At 33.7% G+C, this 27619-nt stretch overlaps 1 protein-coding gene across 1 annotated transcript in view; it reads left to right on the top strand.

Moving 5' to 3' along the window:
- The first annotated feature begins 1775 nt into the window (after positions 1–1775).
- LOC115877281 (altered inheritance of mitochondria protein 3) overlaps positions 1776–27619 on the top strand; it is an 83530-nt gene continuing 57686 nt past the window's right edge. The window contains exons 1-4 of the mRNA XM_030893417.1: positions 1776–2002; positions 5592–5754; positions 15579–15703; positions 20394–20456. Coding sequence (XP_030749277.1) covers positions 5595–5754; positions 15579–15703; positions 20394–20456 — 348 coding nt within the window. The 5' untranslated portion in view covers positions 1776–2002; positions 5592–5594. The remainder of the gene's footprint in view (positions 2003–5591; positions 5755–15578; positions 15704–20393; positions 20457–27619) is intronic.

The raw sequence follows: 27619 nt of genomic DNA, 5'->3' as shown, positions 1-27619 counted from the left end.
GCGTTATAGCTGGAACTCCTCCAATAGTTTCTTTAATAAAAGAAAGATATGCGACTTACTGTGGGTTATCAAGGCAAAAAGCCCGAAGTAAAATTGTTACTGAGTGGCAAAATAAATGGGAAAATGGTAAGCATGACAGATGGACACATAAACTTACCTCGAACATTGAAAAATGGATTTCTAGAGGCTATGGAGATGTGGTGAAGACTACGTAATGCAAGCGTTGTTGGGCCCATGGGTGCTTTGGTAAATATCCTTTTGATCGAAAAAAAGACTACACCTAGATGGGATCAAATTAGAAGTCAATATTTTCAAGATACAAAAAAGTTTTCAATATAGGAATTGTAGCAAACAGCTTAGTTGATGGGGAAAATACCTCGGACAAAGTTACAACAACAATAAGATATATTGAAAATAAAGAGAAGGAGGCCCAGATAATGCAAAGTCTGGTAGAAGATGCTTAAGGACAACGGCCGGATTGAAGAAATGCGAAATCGGATTCCAATGCGGTTCTGTGTTAGGGCAGAGGAAGTTTTTTAGCCAATAGGAATCCGGCACTACCCAATGGGGGTGTTTTATGTAAGATTTTTCCATCCCCATAAAAAAGTTAATATTAAATCTTCTTCTTCGTAAGGTGCCGTGCAGATTCCAGCGTAGGCGTTCATCTTTTCCTTCCTCATTTCTCTCGGGATAGCTCCTTTGGCTCCCTTTGGATAGATTCCCCTTTTGCCTCCCTCGATTTTACCCTGGAGAATTATTCGAAAAATTCACGTTCTTCTAAACCAGCTCTTCTGAGAATGTCTTCATTCCTCATACGGTCGACCCAGGAGACTCTTCTTAGTATTTATCGTAGGGTCCACATTTCGTATTGAAGGTTTCAATTCTGTTTATTGTTACTACCTTCAATGTCCATGCTTCCACACCATATAACAAAAAGAACCAGCCACAACATTTCACCATTCTGTATTTAAGGCCGAAGTTCAAGTTCTTATCTGTAAGAAAAAATCTCCGAAGTTTAAGAAAAGTTGTTCTTGCTTGCTCGATCCTGCATTTGATCTCCTGATCTTGATCCCACGTTTGATTAACCATGCATCCTAAGTATTTAAATTGTGTGACCTGCTTCATGACCTCTCCATTTAAGTAAATTTTGCTGTTCGGAATGTTGTTTCTGCTAACAGCCATAAATTCGGTTTTTCTAGTAATAATGTTTAAACCCAGTCTTTGGCTTTCATTGTTAACCTTATTTAGAAGGATTTGGAGATCATTTGTATTGTCTTCCAATATCACTGTGTCATCCGCATATCGGATAGTATTAATTGGAATGCCATTTATTTTCAAACCAATGGGACTGTCGGAGATTGACTCAGTGAATGCTCTTTCCACATATTAGTCATAAAAAATATTAAAGCAATAATATAAAATCCTGAGGTTAACTAAAACGAATATATAATTTAGAAACTAAACGGCTAGTTTGGAAATTAGCTGCTGGTTACCCACTATTTTACACAAATAGGCGGACTCTTTCAACAGCGCTTTTAGTTAGTTTGCAAAAGAGGTGGTTAGTACGAAAACTAGCCAGGTATCCATTTTAGCTGTAACATACATATATAACTGGAAATATTAAGTATACACTTTTGATAAGAAAATGCTGCATTTTATCACTCTGACTCGCTAATACACTGACCCTTACCTTTCTCCGACGTGGACGACGACGACGGCGGCATTTCAACGTTTCGCGTGCATTTTTTCCGCCGTTTTCCGTTCGGCGGCCGCGAGTCCCCTTTGCCCGGAATATTATGCACGTCGAAAGTGTTTTCTGGCGATCGCCGCAGAGTGGCGAGCACCGGAGCCGCCGAAGAAGGAGACCGCGAGTCTATATAAAGGCCCGCCATCATTTTCTATTTTCTATAGTCCGGTAGTGTGGTCGGTTAGTGTGCTTTAATTAGTTCAGTTTACCCTCAGACCCTTGTTTTTTCGAGATCGAACGTAAAAAATTGAAACGGTACTGCCCTTTTTAATTTTTAATTTTTTTTTAATTATCGCCTTAAAGCACTTAGCTCGAAAAAAGAACTTCCAAATTTCTGGGGATTATTCTTCATTCTATATTCAAAATTTTGATAAAAAATATTATAAACATAGGTTCAGAATGCATAGTTTTAAAGATAGAGGATGTTAAAACATTAATAATTCCCCTGCAATAATCTTATTAGCATCGAACATCCGTATTATAAATTGTAATTTTTTGTTATCAAGGATTTTAATACTTTTTTTAATTGGATCCAGAAACCTGCAGTGAATTGTTTTTTTTATAAGAGTTCTATATAGATAGGCACATAATACAAAAAAAAGTTATATTTTAAGTTGCCTTATAAATAGTTATAGATACCCCTAGTACAAAACTTAATTTTTTTCTCACAATGTATGTTTCATATCTCTCTTATTTTTTATCCGATGTTGATGAAAATTTTACCATTTTGTGAAGTGATTTATTTTGATTCTTTTTTTTTATTCATTTTGTTATAATAATTATTATCATTTTTCGTTCAGGAGGTATTAACTGGTAAAAAGCAGAATTTTGTTTTTGTGATAATTTCAAAACACTCTGTGGAAAAGTCGAAGAGGATACATTTATTTACAAACTGTTTGTTGTAATTCTAGGTGTATTTCAAAGAGTTTGTTTTACCATTATTTGATTAGTTGTACGAGCTGCAAACTTTTAAATAAAACATTGATTTGAAACTTATTATTAATTGAAAAATAAAACCAAGAACTTAATAGCATGGATGTCCACCTCTCGCAGCAAAAATAGCTTCAGTCTTCATAGCTCTGAAAGAATGAGAGATGAGAGTAGTTAATTATTCTTTATTAAGGGATGATAAAGCATATCATTGAAACGGTTCTTTAAGTTCATCAAAAAGGTGCTCGATAAGATTGATATTCGGTCTACAAATGGACAATTCCAACCTCATCCAGATATTCGCTCACCACTCGTGCAAGTCTAGCAATGTTATGCATTAATATAAATTTACTCTCAGTAAGAGAAGCAAATGAAACGTATCATTTGCAGCTTTGCATTATTTGCAGCTCCCACAAGAAACGAAATAATTGTAGACTTTGAAAAAAAAACAAATTGTTTCTATTGCACCTAAAATTACAACCAAAAGTTTATAAACAAGTCTATTAGACTTAATTTTTCCACAGGGTGTTATGACCAAAGTTAATTAGTTAATTATGAACAAAAGTATAATCCACAGGGTGTTAGGTAAGGTTTGGTTTGATCAAAGTATAATTTTCGGTTATACCTGTATAATATCAGTAAGTCATTTTATTCCATTGCTTCTTATTCCTAGTCAAACTCTTATTGCCCATTCATAAATGTTTTTAATATTTTTTAGCGGTCATGCTTTCTTGTATTTTGAAGGGGGTACACCACAAATACCGTATGATAAAAATACTGCATCAAATATGACTGGGAATGACGATATTTGATAATTTTGTCGTGGCCAATCTCTAGATAACATTTACTAAAAATTGATATAACACCGAAAATTATATCGCTAATTATAGATTAAAAATTAAAAATAGATAGTAGTAGAAAATAGATTAAAAAAGGATAGAACATTTCTAGACACATAAATCTATTTCAAAAAAAATGTTTTCTTGAATTTTAAACACAAAGTCATTTAAAAATAATGTTTACTCTATATATAAAAAAATACAAACTTAAGGCCAACTGGCAATAAGCGCTATTAAAAAATAAAGAAGAATATAGGCGAAGAAAATGACGTCTAGGGCTTGACCTCGACAAAATTATTATCGATTGGCATTCCCTAGCCGTCTTTGACGCCGTTTTTTTCGATCATATGGTAGTGGAACGTACCTGCAATATATGTAGGTACATTTAGGTGAAGTATTTTAACAAAGACCCTAAATAATCCTTTTTGGAAAATAAATTTCAATTCTTGATAATTTAAGTAAAGCCTATTTTTTTATTAATTCTCCATTTTTTAATAAATAATTTTAATTCCTCCATTTTTTTATTACTCCGTATTGTTTGAAAAAAATAAATAAAAAAAAAAGAATCACAAATTATTAATGTAATTCACATTTTTTTAAGTAGAACAAAATAAATAGATACAGTACCACTCAGTTTGTATTTCAGATTTTTTAATATATTTTTATTTACTCTGTATAAGACTCACCCTGTTTTAGTTAAGTGCAAATATATTTCGACCCCATAAACACGTCTATGCGATTATTTTGCGAAAAAAAAAATTCGGAGTTTGAAATTTTAGGAAAAAAAATCGAAATATTTTTAATTTCTAGTTAAAAAATATAATATGTACCTTTATAATATGGCAACATAGATAGTAGATTAAATTTACAAGAAAGAAAAACCATAAAAATCCAGTGGTTCTCAAAATTTAAGCAAAAAATATATTTTTTGGAAATTTTTAATGCAAAATATCTCCGTTGTTTTGAAAAACGGTAAAGAGAAAATTTGTTTCTTTTATCGAGATCTACCAGCCTTGAAAATATTTACAATTATTTAAGATTCCTGTATATACTGACGACTATGATTTCTGAATCCAATCTAAATAGTTCTAATCACTTTCTGGTATATTCGTTTTAAAGCGGATTTCAATTCGAAAAGAATATCATGAACCTTTATTGTTATTGCCTAAAACTATATCTATTTTCTATAATGCAGTGATTCTTTTTCTTAATTCTTCCTAGTACTGTTTTCTAAAAAAAGGATATTTATAGAAGTACATTGAAGTGTAAAATCTATAACAGGATTTTTAATGTAATCAAATGAATAAGGTATTTTATCTATAATTCGTAATTGAGTGCTATTAGTGTATTCATTAAGAGTATTAACATTCAAAGAAGGCGATGACAAGTCTGTATAAAGACATACGATTATTTTCTATTTTCTGTAATTCATTCGTATGGTTAGTTAATTGTTTGTTTAGTTGAACTTCCTATTTTTCTCTATTTTTTTTTCTAAGGAAATAGATACGTATTAAATGCTGTGATTTCTTAGCTTAGTATATTTCTTTAATTAGAATTTGATTTATTTTATTGTCTAAAATTATGTATTTAACACTAATAACAAAATGCAAGCAAAAAAACTTTTACTAACATTTTTCAGAAAAAAATATCACATTGTTACTTAAAAAATCAATGTTCAAAACATAACTTCTTATAAGATTTATTGATTGAACACATTACAATAATAATACATTATTAATTCTTTAGAAGTTGTTATATATGATTTATTTCCCTTCTTAGAATTTTTAAATTTTCGTCTTTACTTTTTCTAGCATATGATTCATTAACAGCAAATTTCTAAGTATTAAATTTATATTTAACAAATTTTCTTCAATGTACGAATTTTGGCTCGATGTTTAATTGTGTCTTCTAGGACACTTACAATTTCTAATGTAATTGACTCAATCATTTACTAAAAATGATTGAACATTACTCATATTGAAAATATATAAATGTTCTCATTATAGAACTGTAGTTGAAAAAAGTTTAGTACCTCTATGTATTTGTTTTTAATTTTTAATTATTCCTTATTTCAGAAAATGAGGAATTGTACAGCTCTGATACCCCTGCTCATGAGCTTGTTCTTCAACGTGAGGTGCTCGCCTGTATCACAACCGGGATACGAAAATGCTCAATACGTTCAAGCTCAAGCCATACCAGTTGTACAGTACAAGCCTCAAGAGATACACTTTAAAGCAGGTGAGTGAATTTGGTTTGGTATTCTGTGCACTAAGATCTGATGCTCTGGTGAAGGTTCTTTTTTAGATTTTTTGAGGTTGCTATTGGCCTATACGACCTTAACATAACAATTTTGGACCTGTCCTGATCTCTAGGTTACATTTTCTACACTCGAATAACTTAAAGAATGGAGCTATTTGCGAGTGTCTTAATATTTTCCGACTACCGTATTGTTATAGAATTTGTCTTTCCATTTCTTCTTTTGATGGACAACATTTTTACATGGTTTTGTCCGTCAATCTTATCAGCTTCAAATGGGTATTGAGCTTGCAATGTTGTGTAAGTACATCCACTATAGTTTTGACAGTTTTGCCTGTTTTCTGTTAACTCCCCTGACTTTTCTTAATTTACTACTGTCAATTTTGGCAAACATTGTTCTATGAAATTCTTTGCCTGAATGTTTCTATACCCTTCTGATGTGACTTCTTCTTCTTTCTAGGGACTTGTTTGACATTCACTGTTTTGCTGGCAATTTCAGTATTTCCTTGTATCTATTTCCATACTTCTCTTTTTTCTCAGCCTTGTTCCATTCAGTGTCATCTTCTAAGTTTTTCAATGCTTTGCGATCTCTAGCCAATCTTATCCATTGTCTTCCTGCTACTGCGCTGCCGTCATCGATCCATCTCTTTTTTTGGTCGGCCCACACTTCTTGTTGTTCCCCTAGGTCTTGATAGGGGAACCCTAGGTCTCACTTTTTGGGGCCATCGGTCTGGATCCTGTTTTGCCACATATTCTATCCATTGCCACTTCAGATTTGCCACTCTTTTAACAACATCTATTAGTTTTGTTTTTTGACGTAGGTGGGTGTTCCGTATTTTTTCCCTAATGGTGATTCCCAACATGATTCTTTCCATGGCTCTTTGTGCTACTCGTAGTTGTTCTGCTGTTTTTCGGGTAATTGATATAGTCTCTAAGGCATACTTAAGCACAGGTAGAATGCAGCTGTCGTAAGCCTTTTTCTTTAGGTTGATGGGCACCTTTTTATCCTTGAAAATATCGCTCATATTTCCAAATGCTACCCATGCCAAATGGATCCTGCGTTTGATCTCCGTATTTTGGTTCTCTTTACCCAGTTTGATTTTATGACCTAAATAAATGGTCTACGTTTTCAGTAACAACGTTGTATACGGTAATGTTATGGATATTGTTGCTCATTATCTTGGTCTTTTTCAAGTTCATTTTAAAGCCAATGTTCTGGGATTGGTCATCTAGCTCCTTTAGCATGGTGTTCAGTTCTCGAATGTCGGTGCTCAGCAAGACAATATCGTCTGCGAACCTAAGATGGCTAATGTATTTCCATACACTAATCCCAATCGTAGATTGTAGATCTGTAGATTGTATAAGAGGGGGAAAGTTAATCACCGCGACCTTGTAGATATTGTAGATTCCAGGGTCGTTCAACAAAATTGAAGAGGTAATATTTTGGCAAACTGTATTTAAAAAAAACAATTTAAATGAAGTAAAGGAACCTACGTTGTTTTAAAAAAAATTATTGTAACTGACCTCGGACGCACCCGAAAGAAGCAATATTAGGGGAAATTTGAGGAGAATAGGTTATGTAAATCGAACGGTAAATTTGTAAAAGAGACCTACTTATTTATTAAATGAAATGAAAGGAGTGCCGTACTCTGCCTGGACTTCACAAGTAAAAGAGCAGGGTAGAGAAAACCTTGATCACTGTTCCAAAAAATCCTACTATGCTGTTCTGAACTGTAAGAAAAGAGTAATAATAATACTGTCCTCATACCAAGAATTGAAGTTTAAGACAAAGATTATCAGATGAAATAAATCCGGAAAATCTATAGCACAGAATATTACAATAGAAAATAAAATATATGCTTTAGTTAACAATAGTTAAATAATGAGGAATCATTTACTTTACCTTTAATAACATTCTTTGCCACAATGAGCAAACCAAAATAAGATAAATGCGTCTCAAACAGTAGTCTCAAAACTATTACCTAACACCTATCTCCCTTCATTGTCTGATTTGCCTCTCCCTAGTTTGTGTATACATATTTTAAAAATCAATAAGAATTTATGTATACAGAGTGTTTTAAAACTGAATCTTTTAGATTTAAAGAAATATGTTTATTTTTAAATAAGCGGTTCATCTCAATCTATTGTGTCCCCCTTTCTTGAGTTATAACTCATCGTTCAGTCTCATCGCTTTGGCAAGAGCCAGTATCTGAGACGGTTTTACAGAGGTTAGTCTATCTCCGATGTTAGTCGTACCAAAGTTTATTGAACTAATGATTGTCTTATCGGCTTACTCAGGGGTAATGAGGTGTTCTGGTGTTTATTGGTTATTATTGTCCCCATTTTCCCCACAGAATCTGTATTCGCCATTGTTTCTTAGCTTCAATCTACTGAATTATTCATTGAGGACACTAGTCCCAATACAACATTGTTCAAATTGCTGTAGCCTTCACTTCCCTTTGACTGTAGTAATGACTCTACAAAATCAAAAGTCATGTCCATATTCACAATAATTCCGTTTAAGTCATTATTGGCGCTATTTAATAACGAATTTCGCAACCCGATAGATATGCCTAGACATTCTATTAATCGTGCGAAAGCGCATATAATAAATATAAAAATGTTTTCAAAACTTTAGCAATCATCGGTTATAGTTTACAGTCAAGGTTGCTCTTAAATATATGTTTTAATTTTAGTTTTCACGCTTTATTTAATAATTTAGACGGTTTAGATAGTTTAGACGTATTGCACAATGGAATTCCTTCGATATATTGCAATTTCCTGGGTTAAAAAACAGTAATTATATTGAGAATACAGCAAATATTTTGTTAATTACATTTTATAGTTGGTAACACTGTGTAATAAAATTGTATGGACCTTTTAGGTAATGACCTTACTTTAAATAACTAGAAACAAGTTGGTAATAAGTATTTATAAATAGAAATTTTGTGTGTTGGTTTGGTTGGTTTGTTGTGTTTTTGTTTCTGTTTTTGTTTTGACATGAGAAATTTGATTTTGATGTCATGTCAATATGAGTCCTATTTGTTCCTAGTCCTATTGTTTTAACAGTTTTGAAACGTAATAACTTTTCGTCCGTACCTGTATAAAACTACTGAGTGAAAAAAATGTCTCTTGGTAAAAATCTCTACGAGTAACGGTTCTCAAGATATTTAGAACGGAAATAGGCAATCGATGTCATTATTTACAAAAACTAAACACGTTGACTAGATAAAGTTATTTGACTGAAATAATAAATTTGGGAAATTTTTTATTTTTTAAATTAATCATAAATTTATTGGCGAAAAAATGATGATAAAATAGTTTCTGTTGAACTTTTGGCACAAAAACATCTCAAATTTATGATTTCAGTCTAATTGCTATTTAGTCAACATCTTTAATTTATGTCAATGGTGACAGGTATTGATAATTTTCGTTCCAAATATCTGGAGAACCATTACTCTAAGCGATTTTTACCAAGAAACCTTTTAACGTAGAAAACGTCGTAAATGTATATTTTTTCACTCAGTAGTTTTATACAGGTACGAACGAGAAAAGTTATTACTCTTCAAAACAGTTGAAACACATGTAGGTGGCGCCCCCTGCAAATAAGACTCATATTGACATCAAAATCAAATTTCTCATATCAAAAAACTCGCAGACATCAATTTGCATCCAAACATTGACGTTACTTCAGAAATTATTTGGAAAAAATCGAAATAGAAATAAAATTTCTACACCCTGTATCTCCGAAACTACTAAGCATTTTACGTCATACATTTATACGAACTTTTTTAATTATTTTTATCAGCAGAATATGCTGCCAAAGTTTCCGGAATACAGTTCGGACCACTCTGTATATCGTTGTCATTCCTAGTTACAGCCCTTATTTGACCTCCCTGTACAAACATCTTAACATCATAAGCACATAATTCAATCTGGCTTTAAGAGTTGAAAAAAAACGTATGAATTAATAAAAACAGCGTCAGCGATGGCTACGAAATGAACATCGATGACATTTCCCATATAAATTTACATATAAAATGACAGCGATCTTCATTTCATAGTCACCGCTGACGCCGTTTTTTTTTCGTTCATACGGTATCTTATGAATATTATTCTGTTTAACAGGTGGGGCATAGCTGTAAACTGTCATTAGTTAACTGTCTTCTGTCGACAACAATAATTGCTATTTAAAACCATTTACCCAATAATTTACAGAGAAATAAGTTTAAAGTGAAAATCTAGCTTATTCAATTGTCAGTAAATGTTCAAGCATTTGACAACAATAGAAACAATAGCCATACATTGCTAAAACCAATAGATTAGTTAAACCTATTATTCACAATGCATTATCTAATCTCAGATTGACCTAAAACTGTTTTTCTGATTTTTCTTCCGTTTACAGATATATTATTGGCCCAAATTACTGAATGAATACAGAAGCTTAATTTTTATAATGAACCGTGAAGTTGCTATTGTTCAATTACACATACGGTTTCGCCAAGTTATTTAATAAAGTAGTGAATAAAAAAATGATATATAGTAATTTTCTTGGAAAAGCAATAATTGTTACAAATTCAATTTAAAGCTTAAAAAATAGTTATGCAAAGGAAAAATATTTTGAAATATGGTATATACGATTCTTATTGAGAAATATATTATTGTATGCGTTTTATAATAAAAGAAACAAAATTTATGGACTGGAAAATGAAATACAATGCGTGATAATTTGATATGTTTCAATACATTTTTTATATATCTTTGAATACTGGAAATTTAGAAATTATTACAGTACAGATTTCTGAATCTGTAGTATCCTTAATCATCATAAATCCTTAGTTTTCTGTCTTTACCTATTTCGTTACTCCAGAGTATATTATTCAGACATTTTATTGCATTTCTGGCCTTGACTATTCTCGAGCTTATTTCGTTGTCATCTTTCCCGGATTTATCGAAAGTAACACCTATATAGGTATTTGTATTCGTTACATGTTTGTATGTATTCATTATCCAGTTTTATTGCTGTTTGGTCCGATCCAATGCAGATATATTTCTTCTTCTTCTTCTTTCTCAGCCTGGTTCCATCCAGTGTTGGATATAGGCCTCTTCCAGATTTTTCCATGCTTCGCGATCTCTAGCCAATCTTATCCATTGTCTTCCCGCCACTGCCCTGACGTTATCGACCCATCTCTTTTTTGGTCGGCCCACACTTCTTGTTGTTCCCCTAGGTCTCCATAGGATTACTTTTTGGGGCCATCGGTCTGGATCCTGTCTTGCCACATGTAATATCCATTGCCACTCTTTTGACGACATCTATTAATTTTGTTTTTTGACGTATGTGGGTATTCCGTATTTTTTCCCTAATGGTGACTCCCAACATGATTCTTTCAATGACTCTTTGTGCTACTCGTAGTTGTTCTGCTGTTTTTCGAGTAACTGCCATAGTCTCTAAGCCATACGTAAGCACAGGTAGAATGCAGCTGTCGTAAGCCTTTTTCTTTAGGTTCATGGGCACCTTTTTATCCTTGAAAATATCGTTTATTTCGAATTTTTCGAATATACCTTTATTTCCAAATGCTACCCATGCCAAATAGATCCTGCGTTTGATCTCCGTATTTTGGTTTTCCTTGCCCAGCTTGATTTTATGACCTAAATATATATAATGGTCTACGTTTTCAATAATAACGTTGTCCACGGTAATGTTATGGATATTGTTGCTCATTATCTTGGTCTTCTTCAAGTTCATTTTAAGGCCAATTTTCTGGGATTGGTCATTTAGCTCATTTAGCATGGTGAATGTCTTGAATGTCGGTGCTCAGAAAGACAATATCGTCTGCGAACCTCAGATGGCTAAGGTGTACCCCATCGATGTTTAGACCTCTATTTTCCCATTCTAATTTCTTGAAGACATTTTCCAGTGCCAGTGTAAATAACTTGGGAGAGATGGGATCTCCTTGTCTCACGCCCTTGCCGAGTAGTATTTTTTCTGTTTTGAGGTCATCATCTAATTTAACTTGGAAGGTTGCACTATCATAGATATTTTTAATAATGGAATAATATCTGGAATTAATTCTCGCGTCCTCCATTGCAGCTAGAAATGACCAGGTTTCGATGCTGTCAAAGGCTTTTTGGTAGTCTACAAAGGCCAAATGTAGAGGTATATTGTATTCTGTTATTTTTTCAATGACTGTTTTAATTGTTTGTAGATGATCGATGGTACTAAAACCTTTTCGAAAGCCTGCCTGTTCTATTGGCTGATAGGAATCTAGTTTCGTAGACAGTCGGTTGTTGATAATCCTAGTGAAGAGCTTGTATAGATGCGAGAGAAAGCTTATTGGTCTATAATTCTCTATATTTGTAAAATCTCCTTTTTTGTATAATAGCACAACTTCTGCGTTTTTCCATGCGTCCGGGATTCTACCCTCCATCAGACATTTATTTAACAATACTTCCACGGCATCCACTAATGGTTTTCCGCCCATCTTCAGCATTTCAGGTGTAATACGATCTTCTCCTGGGATCTTCTTCTGTGGTTGATATTTCTGGCATATCTTCTGATCTTACGTTTGTGATGTGTTTTTGTACTCTATCTTTGTTTGGTATAACAGACTGATAAAGTTGTTCGTAGAATTTGTGAATTTCATTTCTAATTTCATGTTTGGTTAGAGATATTTAGTTTTTGTAATATTCATCTCCAGTCTCCAAACTTGGTATTCCTCTTTAAGTTTTCGTGTCATATATTCCAAGTCATCTTTGTCAATTTCGGAAGCTGGCTTCCAAACGTGACTGAACCTGACTTCTACCTATCTACCTATCTTCTACCTTCGACTTTTCCTTGAATGATCAAACGAGGAATAGTTCCCGATCTTAGTTTAGCTTTCCAAGAACTTCTTCGTTGCTTGTATGTTCGGTCCAAGAAATCTTAAGGATTCTCCGCTAGCACCACATTTCAAAGGCTTCTACTTTGGATGTAATGGAGTTTGTAATGGATGTTTCTAATGGAGTTAATAAATATGAAATATAATCGAACCATTAGTATTATTTACATTATTTACTATTCAAAATTGTGGTTGGCAATTTAATAAAAACTCTAGTGAACGGTGGCAAAGAAAAAATAAATTCATTTATTCTGTTGCGATAAAAAGTTCCTTTATAATAAATCAGATTATCATTTTTTACTCTAATTAAATTATTAAAATTCTTTAATTATAGCGTTTAATTAATTAACAGAGACAACGAGAATCTATTTTCGGAAAATTTTAATATTTCTATAATAAGAAAGTATTGTTTAATGAGTATTTTAAATAATAAAATTTAAATACTAATTTATAATAACAGGTTTTAAGTAATCAACGTGTTAATGCATAAAAACGAAAGTAATTTAATTAAAGCCTCTTTAAATTATTCTGCGTTGTATTAAAACTTTCTTAGAAATAAAAGGAATATTAAAAATTATATCATTTTAAAGTAAAAGTAAATCGAATGATTAGTACTACTTTTTCAATGTTAATTATTTATTTTCTGAAGTTTTTTTGGTATTTATACACTCAGATGCAAACAAAAACGCAACGGAGGAATTTTTTGTTCAAATTTAAAGTGTTATATTTTTGTTAATTTTAGCCCTATTTTCATGATTTTTTTCGAAAGCTAATTATATAGACTTTAATTCGTAAACTCAGTTTTTTATCAACTTTAGTATTTGGCATAGTATACAGGGTTAATCGACGCCACGGTTTGTTTTCTTTACCTTAACTTTAAAACACCCTGTGCAATAATTTCGTGTGTAAATTATCCTAAAATATAATTTTACCTATCCTAAAACATTAATTTTTAATATAATTTTTAATGAACTTGCCACCAACAATTTGCAATTTTCTGAATTATCATATCATTTTGAAAATATTTTTCAATATGACAAGGCGGCTTTGGTGATTATTGTGAACTATATACTACTATGAACTGCCAATCATGTTCGGCGTTTGGGAAATACTTGACAGGATGGTTAAACCGGCCACACATTATACGATTTATCGTACTACAAGTTGTACAACACCAAATCGTTGTATCAATGGTTGGATAGTTAGTGGCATTGTAGTACAATTTACGGTTAGACGCGGTCGTATCGTACGGAAGTACAGCATGTATAAAATCGTTGGAAGTACAACGCGGTAGCACAGCAGTAGTAGATACGATAGGTTTGATAGTTTGTGTGCAAGCACTTCTTGTTGAAACGAAATCTAAACATTTTTCGTGGCAAATTAAGTACAATATAGTTCATAAAAATTGAAAATAAAAAGTTTTGGTCAGAATTTATAAAAATATATCCTTCCCATATATATGTGTGTGGGATGTAAAAAATTACGAATACTTAAACAAGAATTAAAGAATTGCATATTATGAGAATCTATTGGAAAAATTAAAAGATATAAAAGCAGATGCTACTATGGAATATTTAATTACAATTTTTTGGAGGGTTTTTTATCTTGGACTAAAAAAAACTACCACAATTGCAGCTATTGTTTTTTTTGACAAACACAAAGCCATGGCGAACAAGACAAAATCAACTGAGAAACGATTTATTGTACGACAGACATTAAAGTAGCAGTATAAGTTTGTGGCGAACAGTGCATCCGATCTGTCGTTCAAATGGTCGAATCCAATTTGTGTTGTACAACCTGCAGTAGGATAAATTGTATAAAACGGCCTACACTCGTAACGATTTATCGTACTGCGCGTTGAACTGCAGATCGTAAAGAAAACCGTACGGCTTGCATTACAGCCATTTTTTGTACACACGATGCAACTTATTTTACTGCCGCAGTTCAGATTATTCACTTTTCGTCGAGAAGGGCTACCGTTAAGTCAAGAATTTCAAAGAAGAAAGCTGCCGTGCTTGTAGCTGCGGTATTGCTGAAAGATGAGGATGATGAAAATGGTGTAAAAAGTGGTTGCTGGAGAGAAAGAAATATTCACATATGAGGTTGGTAAAAGTGCTGAAAAAAGAAGAACCTCTTGATTTTGAAAACTATTTAAGAATGGATTCTGATGCCTTTACGTGTTTGATGGACTTAGTTTGTAATAAAATTACGAAGCAAGATACAATTGTTTGTATCTTGCTTCGTAATTTTAATTTCGTATATGTTAATTGTTAATATTTCGTAATTGTTGATTTCGCATCCCATAGGCATCTATTTCCTCTATAAAAATCAATAAAGTCTTCCCAGAACGTCTTATTTTTTAAATCCATAATATTGATTAAACCAAAAATAAATAAAAATTATATCGTAACTGCGCGCTGCGGCAGGGAATACACTTCCACACCTTCAAACTTGCGTTCAAACCCCACCCCAGACACGACCCGTTGATACGATATTTTACGGAAGCTCCGTACTGCAAACGATTTGACAACTGCATACTGCAAACCATCCAATTTCCCTACACACGCTACGATTTATCGTTAATGCGGCAGTTTCGATGGATATCGTACTGCATGCAGTACGATAAATCGTTACGTGTGTAGGCCGTTTTAGAGGTTCGAAAAGCGGTACCAGCTTCATTAATTCTTCGTAAAAGCCAAGCGTAAGGCCAAACGTAAAGTCGTAAAGGCCAAACTTCAAATAAAGACAAATTTAAATTTTACCTGTAGAGAATTTTAGAGCTAAGCCTTAAAAATTAAAAATTGGGTTTAGTTGTAAAGAGAGAAAAGAAATATACTTTTTCAAAAAAAAATTGTAGGTATATAAATTAAATTGTTGTATGGCTTTGTTATATTATTTAAAATAATAATTCGTTTTTTATTGTTCTAGCACCTCAAGCCAGGCCGGTTTATGAGCAAAGGGCAGAAGGTTTACAGTACTACTCGACGCAAGCGAAATCGATACAGGCTCCTGCTCAAAGGCCTGTCCAACAGGTCTTTGCACCAAGCAGTCAGGTGAGATTTAGAAATCAAATTCAAATCACTAGACAAGTGTCATATTTATTTATTTTTTCAAAACAGTACCTTAAATTATTGTAGAAAACTTAAAGATACATTCCTATAATCACTCTGATCTTCAATATAATGTAATACGAATGCCACACATTGCATATTTTGTTGTGCCAAATCTCAACAAATCATCATAATTTTCAGATTATTCAACCATTTCCAATTATGGTGTAGCCTTCCTCACTACTCTATTATTATTGTCTAAGCAGACCCAATGTTATCCCTGCTAATTTCATAATATCATGGTCCCATCTCTGGTTCCTGATACCTCAATTCCTCGTGGGTACCATGCTGTAATTTTTGTGGTCCATCTGTTGTTTGTTCTTCTTGCCAGGTGTTCTGTCCATTTCCATTTGAGGGATTTGACTCTGTGGATGACATCTATTACCTAGGTCTTCCACAATGCTTATCCACTCTATTTTTTTACGGTCTCTCTTGATTATTCCCAGCATATTTCGTTACATTGGGCGTTGTGTGACCTGCAGTTTACTTATGGTGTCCATTTTAGGTGTCCAGGTTTTGCATGCATGGTCTGGTTGTACACACTGGAATGTTTTCTTTTTTAGATAGAGTGTCATTGTAGATTTGCATATGATTGAGTTTTTTCCTTAAGTACTCCATGCTCACTTAATTCTTCTGTTGATGTCTGGTAGTAGAGATCCCGAGCTGTGTATTAGTTGTCCCAAATATACCTATATGTTACAGTAAAAGTTGGAAATCAGTGATTGTTAACAATTACTAGTAAAAGCTAACATTCACTGATTTGCTAAGACTACACGCCAGTAAAAGTTCGACAGCTATTTTTGAAACCAACTTTTACTAGTGAATGCTAGCAGTGAGTTTGAAAGATTCAGTTAGCGCGGTTGCCACATGGTTGGAAAATATTCTTCTACTATTTCCAGAGTTGTGTTATTATTAGAATGTCTTTGAAGTGCATTCATGTTTCATTCCACTTTATTGCTGGCTTTATTTAGTTCATTAATTTGTGCTTGTGGTTCTTCAGGACTATTGTCAACAATTAGGACTATGTCATCAGCAAATCTTATATTATTAAGATTTTCTCCATCTATTTTTAATCCTTTGTTGGCCCAGTCCAGTTGACGGAAGATTTGTTCTAATGTTGCTGTAAACAGATTTGGGGATATCGCGTTTCCCTGTCGTACTCCTTTGCCAGCTGGGAACTCTGGGGTTGTTTTATATATCATTACTCTTGCTCTGGCTTCTTTGTATATATTGGCGAGAGTTTCTATATAAGGCCTGTCAATACCTTGTTTCACTAGGGCTTCTATTATTGCCTTAGGATACATATATTGAATCGAAAGCCTTCTCAAAGTCTATGGTTAGTGGAAGTTCGTATTCTTTTGTGCGGCTGAAAAAAAACAGGCGCGGTTTAAATTATAAGTATAATAATAGCGTGAACGCTTACTTGACTTTGCAATCGAAAACAATCTAACTATAATGAACACAACATTTCAACATCATATCCGAAGGCTCTACACATGGACTAGTCCAGGAGACAGAGTACACAACCAGATAGATTATATTCTCTCTGATTCGAGATGGAGAACCTCGTTCAGGACAGTACGGACTTACCCCGGAGCAATATGTGGCTCGGATCATAAGTTACTGGCAGCAAAGATTCGTATAAAGTTAAAAAATGTTGTAAGAAAACCAAGACCAAATCAGATGGAGATCCCCAACGTAACACATTTCCAAGAAGAACTACTGAAAACATCGTGGAACATTAACGAGAACACCCAACCCCAACAGATTTGGATAGACTTTAAAAATTGTCTGAGTAATGCCACTTCTCGACAACTAAACAAAAGACAAAAAAACAAACATTGGATTTCTGACAGCACATTGCTAAAAATTGAACAAAGACGAACATTAGTGCAAACTGGTATAAAAACACAAGATGAAAAAGATAAATATAGAAAAACAAATACAGAGATCAAACACAGTTACACCATCGACAAGAACAACTACCATAAAAAAATATGCCAGGAAATAGAATCTCACGCTTTCACAAATCAACCAGGGGACCTATTTAAAAAGATAAAGTACCTCACAAGAGAATTCAAGCCAAAAACATGGGCAATAGAAGACGAACGAGGACAACTTAAAACCGAAATTAACAAAATAGTGGAACGATGGCGAACATACTGCGGAACACTGTATAAAGAAAAAGATCCTCAGCCTAGTTGCTCTTTCTACAGTGATATAATTAATGAAGAACCAGACATACTGAAATCGGAAATTGAAGCAGCAATAAAAAACCTAAAACATCATAAAGCCCCGGGACCAGATCCCATCACGGCCGAAATGCTCCAAGCGTCGGGAAATTTTGGTGTGGACATCTTGCACAAGTTATGTAATATGATATGGCATACTCACCAATGGCCATCAGATTGGACCGATTGTTCCATAATAACCATCCACAAAAAGAGATCTCCAGCCAAATGCGACAACTTTCGTACCATTGCGCTAATTTCACATGCCAGTAAGATTCTTCTTCATATCATTAACGAAAGGTTAAAACCGTATATTCAACCACAAATCCCTCCAGAGCAAGCAGGATTCACAAGAGGTCGAGGAACACGTGAACAAATTTTGAATGTCCATCAGATTATCGAAAAGGCCCGAGGAATTTAACAATCCGCTCTATATTTCTTTCGCCAGACTATCGAAAAGCTTTTGACAAAAGTCAAATGGTCAAAACTATGGATGGTTCTTAAAGAAATGGGCGTGCCTCTTCATTTGATTTCATTGATCCAGAATCTCTATGTAAATACCAAAAGTAGAATTACCATCAATGGCGTTACTTCGGAAGACTTCCAGCCTACCTGTGGTGTTAGGCAGGGGTGCATACTATCTCGTCAGTTATTCAATATATATACTGAATATATCATGAGACGGGCATTGGAACATTGGCAAGGGGGGACAACAATTAATGGTCACAAAATTACCAACCTCAGATTTGCAGACGATACGGTCCTTCTAGCAGGAAACGAAGAAGAGTTACTGCAGCTTCTACAATTGGTTGAAGACGAAAGCGAGAAACTTGGACTTGAAATTAATCCCTCTAAAACAAAAATTATGATTATCGACAGGCAAAACAACAACAAACCTGATGTAGTGAGCATGGTCGTTTTGAGGTTGTAAAGTCCAGTATATATATATATATATATATATATATATATATTGGGTCACTTATAAACAACACGGATCGTTAGAGACGAAATAAAGAAGAAGATGTGAAATGACAAGAGTGGCAGTGCGAAAACTCTCAAAGATATGGCGAGACAAAAACATATCTAAACACTTAAAAAAAAGGCTTGTTCACTGCTTAATATTTCCTATATTAATGTATGGCTCCGAGTCCTGGACGATGAGACAGTCAGAAATGAAAAAAATTGACGCAACTGAGATGTACTGTTGGCGACGAATGCTCAGAATTCCCTGGACTGCCCGGCGAACCAATGAATCCATAATCCAAGAACTGAACATCACATAACGCCTCTCAACTTCTATACAGTCACGTATACTTAAATATTTCGGTCACGTTATGAGGAGGGATACTGACTGTATGGAAAAGAGCTCATTATACAGGGCAAAGTTCCGGGAAGAAGACCAAGAGGCCGCTCGCCCTCCCGATGGATAGACCAGCTATCAAAGATCACCCACAAGCCACTGCACACGCTTGTACATGATTGATGATCAAAAAGGGAATTAAGAGAGAGAGAGAGAGAGAGAGAGAGAGAGAGCGAGGGAGAGAGAGAGAGAGAGAGAGAGAGAGAGAGAGAGAGAGAGAGAGAGAGAGTTAAGGCCTTGGGAGTAGGCAAGGTACACCTTGCCATGCTAGAGCCGTTTGGTATACAAGGAAGGTAAGGTGGCTAGCATTACGCTTCAACCGCCTATTATTACCTCAAGATTGTGAATCTCAAGTACTCATTTAAGGCTGAGTCGACCTAGGTACCCAAACTATTTTTATTTTATTAAAAATAAACGGCTGATGAAATGCCGGCTGTGGGATTCGAACCCCCAACCTTTGGATTGGTAGACGAGAGGTGTTTGTACCTCTACGCCACCGGGCGCCTATATAAATTATAAATAAATCCCTATAAAAAATACATATTTGATATAGAGGGGTTGTCGATTGATGATCAAAAAGCTTATTTTGACATAAAAAAAAATGTTTTATTTCTTAATTTCATTTCAGCCGAAGCAGAAATGATTTCTATACAAACAAGGTATTTTGATGCATAGAAGACGTGTATACATACAAGTGTATAATCATAATGATATCTGTAATAAAATCAGGGATATTAAAGAAAAAAAGGTTTTTTAGAAAATGTTATCACCCTGTATCTCAGAAAGTATGATGTTTAGGACATACATTCATAAGAAGTTTTTTGTCTTATGTAATAGAATAGTTTCAAGAATCACCCCCTTAAATATTAGCATGTCATTAAGGAACATCCTGTATATAATTTTGATGTTTAAATAAAATAACAATAATTTTTATTTTATTTAAACAACAATTGTTTAAATATATCTATTGTTTATTTTTATAATTATTATAAAAATAAACACGGAAGATTGGTATTAAATACATATGTTTTTTCTCTCATAGGCCAGATCTATCCAGACTCCAGCCCAAGGAGGAGTACATCAGTACTTTGTGCCCACACACCAGGTAAAATAGAGAAATTCATACTTTTAACTAAAAAATGCTAATTTAAAATTGTCATTAGTCATTAATACTACTAAATTTTTACTAATATTAGTCCCATTTGTGTGACGCTAGTCTTCAGATGATTTATTAAAAAAATACTTGTAACGCATTTTATAACACAGTCAGTAAAAATGATGACACTGCTAAAAATACAGCAAAATGACACATGAAAACGCCAAAATACTCGAGTAATTAGTATTTTATTTCTTAAGAAATCTGTTATTTGGTATTATAATCAACTCCATTTCCTCATTCATTCGTATGCATCATAAAACTAAGCATCTAGGAAAGCAGGTTAAAGAAAAAATCCTATAAAACTACCCATTTACTGTTATTTAAGAGCTTTCTTCTAGGAACTAATACCAATTTAACGAGCATTATAGTATCACTTACTAAAATATTTCACCCAGACTGCCTCTTTGCAATTCAATTAAGACCAATCTGACACTTCGCGGTCATAAAAGTGTTAGTTTCGACGAAAGCGCTCTTTTATTTCTGCTGGTTTTAATTTCCTCAGTTTCCGAATAAAAATGCTAAGTCCTGCCAGAGATACTAACGTTAAGAAATATTAAATTATAAGGTGGAATTAGATTTATGGACTCTGTCGTGTTGAGTTCGAAATGTGCGATTATTGCGGTATAATTTGTTAACTTCAAGTGTAATAAGCGCAGATGCTGATTAAATATTTTTTTGTGTAATTGTGCGATATAAGCTAGATACCTACGCTAATAAGCAGTATAGGATTTTAGTTACCTTGAGATTATATTTTAATCGTATATGCCAAAAAAAATTTTATGATTGTTGTGTTATTGACTAAGCCAAATGATAATTGTATATTAAAAAGTATAATTTTGAAAAGGATTTAGAGCAAAATATTTTTTTCTAATCCTTTAATTTCATTTATGATACGTGTCAATTGGTGTTTTTATTTGAGAACTTTTTTCATCAAAAAAATATTGAATCTTTTGGCATGTAACAGTGACCATTACCAACTTTCTAATTCTAAATGCAACGCAATTAAGCTTCATTCAGAACCTCGCAATCAGTGGTTTCAATTAGCGTAGAAGTTTGTTACTTTAATTTCAATGTAAGCATTCAGAACGTCAAAATTAGTGGTAGATTTTCTATTAGTAAAAAAGTTATCAAATTTTTAAGTTTGCACTAATTATACTTCAAAATTTGCGAGAAATGTCATTTTGGTCTTTGATTATCGTCCGTCAAGAGAAAATGAGGTTAGAAGTTTTTTCTTGTCAGTTTCGCGAAATTTAAAAAAAAAAACTTTTTAGTGCCACTTGTTTATTCGCCTGAGATTTCTCTACAGTGTATCGAAACCTTACAGTGTTGTCACCTCCTAACGTTGTCCACATTCTACATATTTCTATATTTTTTTAATTCAAATTTTGATTGATATTTACTTAATTTATTGCAGAGCAAAATAAAACATTAACAACAATTATGCCATACGCATACCCTTTAAGTTAGGAAACTGTCTCGACAAGCGTGTTTTGATTGCTTTGAATTAAACAGTTTTGTTTGTTTTCTTTCGTGTTTCTTTGTTTTATTTTTAAAATTTAATACGAATTTGATTGCTTCGAATGTCTAGAATTTAAAATTGTTTTAACTACGGTAACGATTGGGTTGTCGATGGAGCCATTGAATATGTCGCAATACATCGGAAATACATCGAAAAGATAGCGAAAAAACTAAATATGTATTTAAAATTGTTGAGTGAAACATGTATTTTCTTAGATTAAAAGTAGTTCGTAAAGTGGCAATAAGAGGTAATAATTCTCAATATTTATTCATTCAGAAAGGTATTCAAAGAGTGTGCGCTTTTCAAGGTGTTTTGAAAATTAGTGGTTCAAATTATGATGAAGCCTATACGAAAATAATGTGTTAGAAATAGGAACTGTTATTTTAGCAGTTATTATAATGACATATAAGTCTGTGTAAAGCAGCAGAGTGAAGTGTATTTTAGTTAAGTGTGTATCGAAAAAGAGAACTTTCACAGTTACATCGGGCTGTCATAAGTATCTTTTTTCAATGTTGTGGATAATGTAATGGGGTTTTCTTTTAATTTATTATGTGTAATAATAACATCATCTTAAAAATGTAATACATCTCTGCAATCTCTGCTAAACTCTTCAAGTGGTGTGATTTTGTGATTTATTTTTAAGCATATACTTTCTTGATTATGCGGCAACACAGGGCGTCTAATTATCTGCGATCCGGTCACCGATCCGGGTAATTGGATGGTATAGCGATATCTGCCGGCCATTCTCAAAATGTTGCCTTTATTTATTTAAATTTTCAAGTTAAATAACTCGGTTATTTTCAATTTATTTTAAAAATGGTAAAGAGAACATATGTTTCTTTTGACCAGATCTATCACCTACCATGATCATTTCATTTAGCTTATTCCGTCCACTGCTGAATAAAAGCCTCCCTTAACTCTAGCCATTTCTTTCTATTTTGTGCCACTTGAATCCAGTGTCCAGCCACTCTCTTAATATCTCTTGTCCATCGACTAGGAGGTAGTCCTCTGCTTCTATAGACCTCGTATTTTGGTCTCCAGTCCACAAGTCTCTTTGTCCACCGTCCATCCGTTATCCTAGCCACATGTTCTTCCCAATTCCATTTAAGATCTAAGACATATTAAACAATATTAATGTAAACATATACATAGTAAACATATACACATACTATATACATATTATATACTATTATATATATACTATATTACATATCATAGTATCATAATCACCGCATGTCTTACTCCTGTTCAATTTCGTATGGTATGATTGATTATTTTATCTCTCTAAGTGTAACTCCCAACATGGACCATTCCATTTTCCGTTGCATGACCTGTATTCTATGTATGTTCTTTTTTGTCAAAGTAAGTGTTTCAGCTCCATACGTGAGGACAGGCAAGATACACTGGTTAAAGACCTTTCTTTTTAAACAAATTGGAAGATCAGATCTCAGTATATCTTTAGTTTACCGAATGCCGCCCATGACAAACCTATTCTTAGTAGAATTTCGTGTGTCTGATTATCCCTGCTAATACCGCTCTCGTGTAAAGTATATTATTAAAGGTTTGTCATGTATTATGTCTTTGATAAGTTAATTTTCAAACCGACTTTTTCTGAAGCATCATTTAGCATGTCCAGCATATTCTGTGCTTCCTGTATATTGTCTGTTATTAAAACAATATCATCTGCAAAACAAAGATGATTTATGAAATTGCCATCGATGTTAATTCTTGTTGAATCACAGCTTATCATTTTTTACATACTTTCTAGCACAGCAACGAATAGTTTAGGGGACAGTGGGTAGTTTTGTCTTACCCCTCGATCGATATGGAATTTGTCTGTGCATTGATTTGTCGATTTTCTGACGTTTTCCGTAGCATTATCATATAAATGTTTTATGATTGAGGAAGAATGCATACGATACATATCGATGCAAATCTCACTTAGTGCCTCTAGAAGCTTCCGCTGGTCTACTGAATCGAAGGCCTTTTAAAATCCACGAAGATAAGTATTAGTGGTCTATTATTCTCAATGCATTTCTCGATAAGGAACTTGACTGTCAGAAGATGGCCATTTGTTCCGTAACCTGATCGGAAACCTGATGCTTGTTCGATCGAAAGAAAAAAGTCTATTTTATTTGCCAATCTCTTGGTGATTATTTTAGTAAATAATTTGTATATGTGGTTAAGAAGGCTGATCGGTCTATAGTTTTTAAGGTCTGTAGCGTCACCAGATCTACCAGCCCTTTAAATATCTGCGCTTATTTCTGGGACACACTGTATAAAACACACCCACGCATACAGGAACGTATGGCAAGCGAACCATCACACGGTCTTCCGTTTTTTGCTCATTTTTTTTGAGCCGCCGTCAAGGGAATTACGTGTTATCTCTGCTCTTTTATTAAAATATAGTCCCGAGGGCACCGCACCAACCCAGCCAGCGAGACGAAACGAAAAAAGGAAGGAAAAAACTTTCTCTGGCTTCGGGAGATGAAGTGAAATGGTGTTATTTATTCGGGTTTTCAGGCTTTTTTCTTGATATTCTCTGCGTTGGCGTAATAAGTGTCGGAACAGTGATTAGAAAAAATTAAATAAAGGAACATATATCGTGAGAGATTTTCAGTAGGTATTGAGAATGTGTATATTTTTTAGTTTTAATCCAGAGTTTAACCATAGTTTTTTTATTGCAAATAATTAATCTTCTTACAGTTTTATGACCGTATTTTTTTATTTTACTTCAATTTCATCCCAATTTAAAAAAAAAATAATCAATATTAAGAATTTCAAATTTACACTTTTGCAATCTCTGACGTCACCTACTAAAAGTGTCACGGTTTGCCACCATGTACAAAGGTAAATAAATACCATTTTTCTAAATGTATTTTAAAGTAGATATAAAATTAATTGTAAAATAAAATTTAAGGAACTTACGTTAAAATGATCTTCACAGCAAAATCTCCTACTTTTGCTGACATATTGTTGTCTTACCGCTTCAAACCAGGCTCTTCGACGGGTTTCATCCAAAGGAACAGTTACAAAAACTTTTTCTGGCGAGCCTTCAGAGTTATTTAGCCAGCCCTTCACAAATCAAACTTTAACACCCTTCATCACAAAAATAATAAAAAGGGTACAATAAAACAAAATTGAGAACTCAAAGTATTTAACGCCAAACGCAAAATCTACAAAATACAAATCTAACCTCGAACCCTCGAACGCCTCGAACATCCGAACAACTTTGGTAGTGTTTATTGCTTGGATAAAAAAGGCAGTAACCTGTTAATTATAAAAATTTAAGATTTAATTTCTAGTAGTAAAAAATATACTATATATATAAAAGTAAATTTAATATTGGTGTAATAAAGAATAATCCCCCATAAAAACGTGTTTTTTAACGATCCTAATAAAAATAGAAAAATCTAACGTGATTTTAAGATATATGGTGTAAATACGGTAGCAGAGAACTAGACACGCCATAATATTATCCATCAGAGGCTCGCGCCCTCTGTCAACTATTTAGTCAAATATTAATAGGTGACGTCACAATTTTCTACGCGTCATTTCAATCCAGTGAAATTTGTATTGAGTTTGATTTATTATTTATTCCTTAATTGTAACTTCGTTGCATTTCTTCTTGTATTGAGGAAGTACTTTTTAATCACTTCAATTGAATTTTATATTAAAAATAACAAAAATTTACTATGCTTAAACACCGGATTATTTGCTAAGCCATTGTCGATGGATTTTACATATTCATTCGGCACACTTGGGACATTGCTTCTTCTTCTACTACTTATTTGAGATCTAGTCAATCTGTTAGCTTTAAGGTTGCCTCTGTAGGAGAGTTTTTGGGAGATGGACTACCAACTGTCTTTCCATCTTTTTGGAGGTCTTCCCGGCTGTCTCTTACCCATGGATTTCCCTTCAAGAGCTATGTGTGGTAGCCTGTTTACTTCCCTGCCTTTTACGTGTGCGAACCATTGTCTTTTTCTTTGCCTATCCCAACTCACTACATCCTAATTCTGTCTCTTCTAGTCTTCTCCATTATGGTTCTTAGATGTTCTTCATTTCAGCAACCATTAACATGCTTTTGGTTTTGTTTGTTTCCTCTCCTTTATGCCATATGTCATTATTGGTCTGATGCAGATTTTATAAATTTTAATTTTGCCGTGTGTTCGCATGGGGAAGAGGTTTGTCCACCCTATTTGCTTCAGACATCCTGAAATGGCCGTTTCTCTGTTTATTTATATTCTCAGATCTTTCTCCGGATCGTGGTAGTACGACATATCTATTCCTAGATATCTAAACTGTCATAGATGCTCTTCAATTTTGTTTCTACTACCAGCTTGCCTCTTACCAGCTCTTTAGAGAAACTTAAGCATTTAATTTTTCTGTAGAGAAAATCACATTTAATTCTCGGCTTACTTGATAGAATTTATGAAGCTGTCTCTGCATATCGTCCTCTGTCTCCGCGATAATGGCTGCATCATCAGCGTAACACACCATGCTAACTCTGTTGTATCCCATTCGATAACCTATGTTTATCGAAGTCAGCTTTTTTATGATGATGTCCATTAAAGATTGAATACGAAGTTGCTAAGGTTGTGTTCTCGTCTAATGCCTCCTGGTGTTGGTATGTCTCGCGTTAGATTTATACTTGAGTCGTGTTATCGATATTTAGGTTCCTGATGATTTTTACAATATTATCAGGCACTTTTTTCTCTTTCAATATGTTTATAATGTCAGATAGGCGTATACTTATCGTACTTAATGAAACGCTTAAGTTAGGTCGATGAAACAGATATAGGTTGGTGTATTAAACTCTATTGCTTTTTCTTAAATTTGGTTAATTATAAATACGACGTTGATTCATTGATGATGGGGTTCCGTGCAGGAAGCGTCGTCAAAATATCATGAAAATCTATATTCCGAATTTCAGCCTCCTAGCTCACATAGGGTCCGAGTTACGACGCTCCAATCGTTACCACTTTTCCTGTCGCATCTCGTGTCTCGTTCGTGTCACGGCCTTCAATTTTACACCCATATCGTGCATACACACATAATCGTGCGTTTCACTTAAAAATAATTACATTTAAAAAGTACAAATTTTGAGACCAAAGCTACTGTCCTGATTATATTTATATTATATAAATCGAAAAATATGACTGGTACGCCCCTGTCACGTCAACTAAGCCTCTCGATTTTGGCCTGTCTAAAAGCCAATTAAACAATGAATTTCCATCGACACACACACAGTAGAGGAAATCAAGTGGCTGAAATTAGCCGTCACTGCAGCCTCTCTCAAAACGTTACAACTTGTTGAACACTGAACGGCCTTTCCAATCGCAATACTGTTCGTCAAACAATCATTTTTCTTTCTTCCTTTTGCTCTTTTTAGTTTGTTTTGTGGAAAAATGTCGAACGAAAAAAAAGGCTTGTTGATGTTGTTTATTTTAGTTTGTTAGTCGAAAAGCAACATAATGTTATCTACATTCAAATGCAAAGAAAAACGCAACGGAGAAAATGAAAATTTAAAGTACCTATTATATTTTTAGCCCGATTTTCATGATTTTTTTAGCAAGCTGTATATAATTAT

The sequence above is a fragment of the Sitophilus oryzae genome, unplaced genomic scaffold (genome assembly GCF_002938485.1).
Source record: "Sitophilus oryzae breed Bouriz unplaced genomic scaffold, Soryzae_2.0 scaffold_1443_pilon_pilon, whole genome shotgun sequence".
NCBI classification, from domain to species: Eukaryota; Metazoa; Arthropoda; class Insecta; order Coleoptera; family Curculionidae; genus Sitophilus; species Sitophilus oryzae.
Note: the sequence above shows the minus strand (reverse complement) of the source record. Positions and strands in the feature narration are given on the sequence as shown.